Source organism: Octopus sinensis, unplaced genomic scaffold (assembly GCF_006345805.1).
Source record: "Octopus sinensis unplaced genomic scaffold, ASM634580v1 Contig03780, whole genome shotgun sequence".
NCBI classification, from domain to species: domain Eukaryota; kingdom Metazoa; phylum Mollusca; class Cephalopoda; order Octopoda; family Octopodidae; genus Octopus; species Octopus sinensis.
Window position 1 is genome coordinate 1 of NW_021826854.1, and position 7,500 is coordinate 7,500.

Below are 7,500 nucleotides of genomic sequence, written 5' to 3' on the forward strand. Positions count from 1 at the left end.
TATATCTATATATATATATATATATATATATATATATATATATATATATATATATATATATAGATATTATATATATATATATATATATACATATATATATATTAATATATCATATATATATTCTATATATATATACATATACACATATATACATAATATATATCATTCGCCATGATAGATCGCTAGCCACTAAATTTTATTTTCTCTCCCTGTTTATTTCTGAGTTTCTTTCTGTCGAAGAGCGTAGGCTCGAAACGTAAAACAAATTCTCATTTCCCGAGCATTAAACTAATACATCTGTTTGTTGTCTACACACCCGTCTTCGTCTTTGTTTTTTTTTGTGAATTCTCACTATATGTGTATATTACATGTGTGTGTGTGTATGTGTGTATACATGTATGTATATGTGTATGTATATATATATATATATATATATAATATATATATATATATTTTTATATATATATATATATATATATATGCATATATGTATTACATACATATGCACAGAGAGAGAGAGAGAGAAATCACTGGTTGCGGAGGACTAGAATTAAAGAATTATCAAATGACGCTGGCATGGAACACCTACATTCAAAACTCTGAGTTTCTCAACAACGATTTATTCAACAGAGAAACCCCCACATTAGACATGCTTACAACAGCTGACGCACGATAGCGAGTATCGAACATATCCCTGACCAGATACTCAAAGTTCAGAATATGTGTGGGTATTTGTCTTTGTGTAAATATATACCCATATATTAAAACAATATTAAGAGATGTGTATATCTATTCACGCATTTGTTATTATATGTATGTTTCCTATTATCATCCATAGAATCAAGAAGACCAAGCTGGAACTGATCAAGCAACATATATTATCCAGTTTGGGATTTACACAAGCACCGAATATTACCATTGCAAAGAGGAATAACTATAGTCTCTCTGATATGAAGAAATGTTACCGACCAACATGTAAGTATTACAATGCATATAATATACATGCGCGGGTTTCTTTTTTCGTGTATGATGTGTGTGTGTGTGTGTATAATTAGTAAAATAGAAGAAGTGTAAGAGAAAATGTTTCTTGCATTTGTTAACAGCTGTTTCGTAATTCGCATCCAGTTGCAACAAGTCCAACGCACAAGTAAATATACATATAGATGCACATGTATAAATATATAATTGTGCAGTACACAGTATAAAGATACTAGCTACTAGTGAACTATATAAAATACAAACAAACAAACATACATACATACATACATACATACATACATACATACATACATACATACATACACATATACATGTACATATACATATACATACATATATATCTATATATATATATATATATATAATATATTATATATATATATATATATATATATATATATAATATATAACAATGCGTAGCGTTTTACATATCATATAGTGTGTCACAGCGCATATCGTATGTGATATAACCAGTTCTGTACAAGGTAACATTTAATGTAAGGTGTCAAATGTACTCTAAATTGATCGAAATTAAAATCCCAAACGAGAGGAAACATAATTAGAGTTAATGATAGGGGGACTAGTCAGAAATTGAAATTATATTAACTAAATGGATTAATTCAATAAATAATAAAAAAAAACAGTTGTTTCTTCTCAAACGTTCAATACTTCTCAGACATTCTAAACTTTTGTACTTCGCTGAGGAGGTTTAATAAGATCAGAACAATTCCCAGAGCTTGCCTCAACACAATCTAACATTCTACAATATGATTGTGCTTGCTTTTTCATCAGTTGAAATGTGAGAGTTCTCTTCTTTGCTCCCTTGTCGATTAAAATTCATTTGATTAAAGTTTATGTAAGCCTCACCACACCTAATAACCTAGCCTGCACTTAAATGAATGTTCTTCATACAAATGGCACCCTGAAAAATTTCTCAGGGTATACACACACACACACATCTGTTTATATTTGGACTAACCACATCTGTTTATATTTGGACTAACCTTGCACAGGTGGCTTCCCTGTCTCCCGTCTCCATCTGGAGCAGGAATTAATTTTTCCTCTCCAAACTTCTGTCCTCAACGGTCTTAATTCCTAACCCATTTTCATTTAATCCAACCTTTTCTCCCTTCATACTCTCTTACGCACACCACCTACTTCACAAAGGCTTGACATTCAAAACCACATACACGCACACACACACGCCGACACCACACCAATCAAGAAAAATTCTAATACTATACACACCAACACAATTTAACAGCAGACACATATACATTGCAGCCACGTGTACACTTGCATACACACCAATTATCTACTTCACACACACTGACACACACTCGAGCTATTGTTACACATGTTACCCATATGCACATATATATAGTAAAAAGAAATTACAATTACACCTACACTTCCCAGCCCTTATACACACTTATGTCACCTCTGTTTCAAATACACACGTCCATGCAGTATACACGCACACAACAGCTTCACACACACACACACGCGCACATATAAACACATAAAAACAAAAAAGCACACACACATACATACATGCTACGTCCGCAGTTGAACCCCTTTCTACGCACGCCTTAAGCAACCTATCTCCTTCTTGTCATTCATTTCGACATACATGCCTTTTAATTCCTCCAGTCTGTCTTCGCTTTATTCTCATTAACGAAGAGTATATACTCGAAACTCATATTTTGAGCGTGTGCGTGAGTGTACATACGTATCATTAACAGTTGAAAAAGTACTCAATACAAGATATGGAGTGTAATTTCTATTTGTTTAACTGAAACCTTATGCCGCTGCTCACGCTTTCAAGATTCCATCGATCAGTCAATACAGATCAATAATAATGATAATCCTTTCTACTAAAGGCACAAGGCCTAAAATTTGGCGGGAGGAGATAAGTTGATGACATCGACCCCAGTGTTTCACTAGTACTTAATTTATCGACCCCGAAAGGCAAAGTCGACTTCGGTGGAATTTGAACTTAGAACGTAAAGACGGACGAAATGCCGCTAATCATCTTAACCCGGTGTGCTAACGATTCTGCCAGCTCGCAGCCTAATAATGATAATAGTATTAATTATTATTATTATTATTATTATTATTATTATGATGATGGTGGTGGTGGTGGTAATGATGACGATGGTGATGATGAGTCAGAGTATGCTACGTTCTAACTGTTGTTGTTCATTTTGTTCTATTTTACCATTTCAGGTCGTCTACCAACTCGATCTACTGATGAAGAATTGTGGAACAACTCAACATCCACAGTATTAAATTTGCATTTCAATGTCACATCCCCACGTAGTAAATTGGTCACCGTGAAAAACGCCACGCTTTGGTTGCATCTACAAATGCCCCAAGGTAATTTGTTTTGTTTTGAATTTATATTTTCTTGCATATATATTCTTTTCTACTCTAGGCACAAGGCCCGAAAATTTGGGGGAGGGGGCTAGTCGATTAGATCGACCCCTGTACGCAACTGGTACTTAATTTATTAACACCGAAAGGATGAAAGGCGAAGTCGACCTAGGCGGAATTTGAACTCACGACGTAAAGACAGACGAAATACTGCTAAGCATTCTGTCCGGCATGCTAACGTTTCTGCCAGCTCACCGCCTAATGTTCTTACATATATCTATTTCTTTATTACCCACAGGGGGCTAAACATAGGAGACAAACAAAGGGATTAAGTCGATTACATCGACCCCAGTGCGTAACTGGTACTTATTTAATCGACCTCGAAAGGATGAAAACAAAGTCGACCTCATTGGAGTTTGAACTCAGGAAGTAACGGCAGACGAAACACAAGCATTTCGCCCGGCATGCTAACGTTTCAGCCAGCTCACCGCCTTTTGTTCTTACATATATCAAATAAACTATGTCACCTGATATTGAGACCAGGTGTGTGCCAGTATGATATCGCTAGAAATAGTAACCCAGTCACCCTCGATCTCAACCCTATAGTTTTAAAATGTATATTCATATGAGATAACGGTATCCCAATCAAGGAAATTCTGGAAAAAGATGACTTACTTCCATTATTTACAAAGAAGATAATTCATTAAAACTCTTCCATTATTAACAAACAAGAATTGTGAAGTGCTGACTGGTTTGTGCAAAGTACCAATGCTAATCGATCCCACTACCTATGGTTTAAGCCTGGTACTTGCAAACATCCTTTTCATTCTGACTTCATTGCGTAGCTCAATTGTCAGGCTCTTTTTCTCTTGATAAGGGATTTTATACCCGAAATCCTGAAATATAAGACTAAACTGCAAACCGCTTTGCTTTTTGTTCTTATTTTTCCAGGTTTTCATTTCAGTCATTTATTTCCAATTTATACTGAAGTGAATTTATAAAGCAATTTCAGTATATGTGTGTGGGAAAGGGGGTTACATACATATAAACGTATATATATATATATGTGTGTGTGTGTTAAATATAATATGTGACAACTATTCGGTAGCCATAATAAAACTCCGAGTTTCGGATGTCGGGCGGAAACCCACGCTGGCATCTCTTCAGTTATCGGGCCATAGAATAATTGTCACATATTATATTTACAGATAATTTCCTCTATTTACATAATATCGAGGGTTCTCTTTGATTCTTTTTGTTGTCTTGCCATTTCTATCAATACATATTATATGTATACATATATATATATATTATATATACTATATATATATATATATATATTTATATGTATTTATTTAAAAGCAGCAGAATTCGGACAGTTTTGTTTAACAAAACTGTCCGACGAACGGGAACGTGAATCTCCGAGTAACAGGTTTTTGTTGAATTTCTGCTGCTTTTAAATAAAGCATATTACTCTACCCCTGATATTTAAGTTCTCTTTTTTCCACCTTGTTTCACATTTACGGTATATATATTATGTATAGTATATATATATATATAATATATATATATATATAAATCATTGCACACACACACACGCACATATACACGCCTTATCGTATTTGCATTCTCCATCTCATTGTTCACTGTCTTTCTTTATCTTCTCCATCACAGTTGAATGTCCTTGCAACGACGCCATCGTAATCAACGTCTACATCCTAACGAAAGCTTTGAAGAAAAACCAACGTAAACGTGAGTATATATTCTCTCAGATGTACTGACATCCCCACACGCTTCCCCTTCCACTAATCTCTATTGCCCTCTCTCCCCCACTCTCCTTCCTCCTTTCACTCCCCATCTCTCTCTTTCTCTCTCTCACCAGAGTGAGATACATGCCACTTAGTTTAAATTGAATTTTGGCTCTAACGTACAAGCCCACATAGTTGAAGATAGATGCTACATGAAGGTAAAATTCGTCTGGTTCTATGTACCGTATTTTCCAACATGCAAGTCGACGTAGAATAAACATGTAACAAACATGTAGTGTAAATATTAAAATATTGTCACTATCAGCAGCATCAGTAGAACGTCGGAAAAATGCTTTTCAGTATTTGTCCCGAGTTTTTAACATTTCGGGTTCAATTCTCGCCTATGTCAACTGTGCCTTTCATCTATTTGGAGTCGATGAAATAAAGTACCATCATTTATTGTGGGTTGATGAAAGCGATTATCCTACCATCTCCTAAAATTGCTGTCCTGTGAAAAAATTGAAGCTATTAGTATTTAATGGGTGAATGATTAGTGGAATCGATAGACCCGGAAGAATATTTACTCCAGCTCTTGCTGTTCTGAGTTCAATTCCTGCCGAGGTCAACTTTGTCATTCGTCCACTCGGAGTCGATAAAATAAAGTACTAATTAAATATTTATTTCTTTATTGCCCACAAAGGGTAAACATAGAGAGGACAAACAAGGACTGAGAAAGGGATTAAGTCGATCACATCGACTCCAGTGCATAACTGGTACTTATTTAATCGACCCCGAAAGGTTGAAAATCAAAGTTGACCTCGGCGAAATTTGAACTCAGAACGTACCGGCAGACGAAATACCTATTTCTTTACTACCCACAAGGGGCTAAACACAGAGGGAACAAACAAGGACAGACATAGGTATTAAGTCGATTACATCGACCCCAGTTCGTAACTGGTACTTAATTTATCGACCCCGAAAGGATGAAAGGCAAAGTTGACCTCGGCGAAATTTGAACTCAGAACGTACCGGCAGACGAAATACCGCTAAGCATTTCGCCCGGTATGCTAACAGTTCTGCCAGCTCGCCGCCCAAAAGTACCAATTAAATAATGGGCACAATTTGATCGACTGATTCCCCCACTCCATACCTACCCTAGCCCATATTTATTACTTTGTGCCCAATTTTTTTAGCAGCTATTAGTTCTTTCATCTTTCTTTTGCCATCATAGTTAGACTATGCTGTAGCAGCGTTTTTTTTTTTGTTGTTTTTTTGTCATAGAATGTTTAAAGAATTTCCTATCCTACATTTATTCATTCTATAATATCCATTTGTCTTCAGCTCGTCGGCGATTGGCAGCGGTTCGTATCGTGAAGCACCAGGGTGACAGTTGGCAAGACTTTGACATGCAAGGAACGGTCAGTGACTGGCTGGAACAAAGGAAGAATTTTGGATTACAGATTATTATCAAAGACCGCATGGAGAACTTACTAAATGCAAGAGATATCATTTCTCACACAGACTGTTCACAACAGAGTGAGTATCTCACTTATTAAATTTATAACACATTTTGGTAACAATAGCGTCGGTAGTTGTAGATTTCCGACACAACAATCATTGATTCACTGCATGAGGGAGTATTTGTAACTATGTTAAACAATTATCACGGTGGAGGTCACGGAAAGAACCTCAGTTTTTCTGTTTTGTTGTTGACGAGGATTCCTCAAGGACATACAACTGCATATCAATATCTATTGAATTAACTCTCACCTCTCTCTTTCTCTTCCCTCTCTCTCTCTCTCTCTCTCTCTCTCCATATACATGCACACACACATATATATATATACATTAATATGCAAGCGCACACACAAACACACACATACACACACAGACAAACACACAAATTCAAAACTTGATTATCTGAACAAGGCGGGCGGCGAGTGCTTTGAACAGGACGACAACAATGGAACTGTAATATTGAACATTATTACATTAAACAAAAGCTGTTTGACTATTTAAGTCAGCAAACCAAACTAGCGATGGTGTGATTCTGTCCCGATTATTGATAATAGATTCTTGACATTGACTTACTGGATCTTGTCATATGGTCAATGGAAAAGTCATACATACTGAAACGTACAACATAGACAATGGTACTGCAGTAATCCTTTGTCGCCATAGTTTTCACTAACAATATCACTCAACATGTCACAGTGATTCACTGATTGAACGACATTAGTTTTCGTTGATAAAAACAAATATTAACTGCTCCATCTGGCGGTGAAACTTGGCTACCTTTCAGGCAGTATAAGATTGTATGACTCTTTATTGCCAACAAGTAGTAGAGTCTGTTGCTCAAGAACAGCACTAGCTAAAT

At 35.8% G+C, this 7,500-nt stretch overlaps 1 protein-coding gene across 1 annotated transcript in view; it reads left to right on the forward strand.

Annotated features, from left to right (window-relative positions):
• Positions 1–815: 815 nt before the first annotated feature.
• LOC115227489 overlaps positions 816–7,500 on the forward strand; it is a 10,393-nt gene continuing 3,708 nt past the window's right edge. Inside the window, exons 1-4 of the mRNA XM_029798297.2 lie at positions 816–975; positions 3,229–3,378; positions 5,050–5,127; positions 6,465–6,659. Coding sequence (XP_029654157.2) covers positions 816–975; positions 3,229–3,378; positions 5,050–5,127; positions 6,465–6,659 — 583 coding nt within the window. The remainder of the gene's footprint in view (positions 976–3,228; positions 3,379–5,049; positions 5,128–6,464; positions 6,660–7,500) is intronic.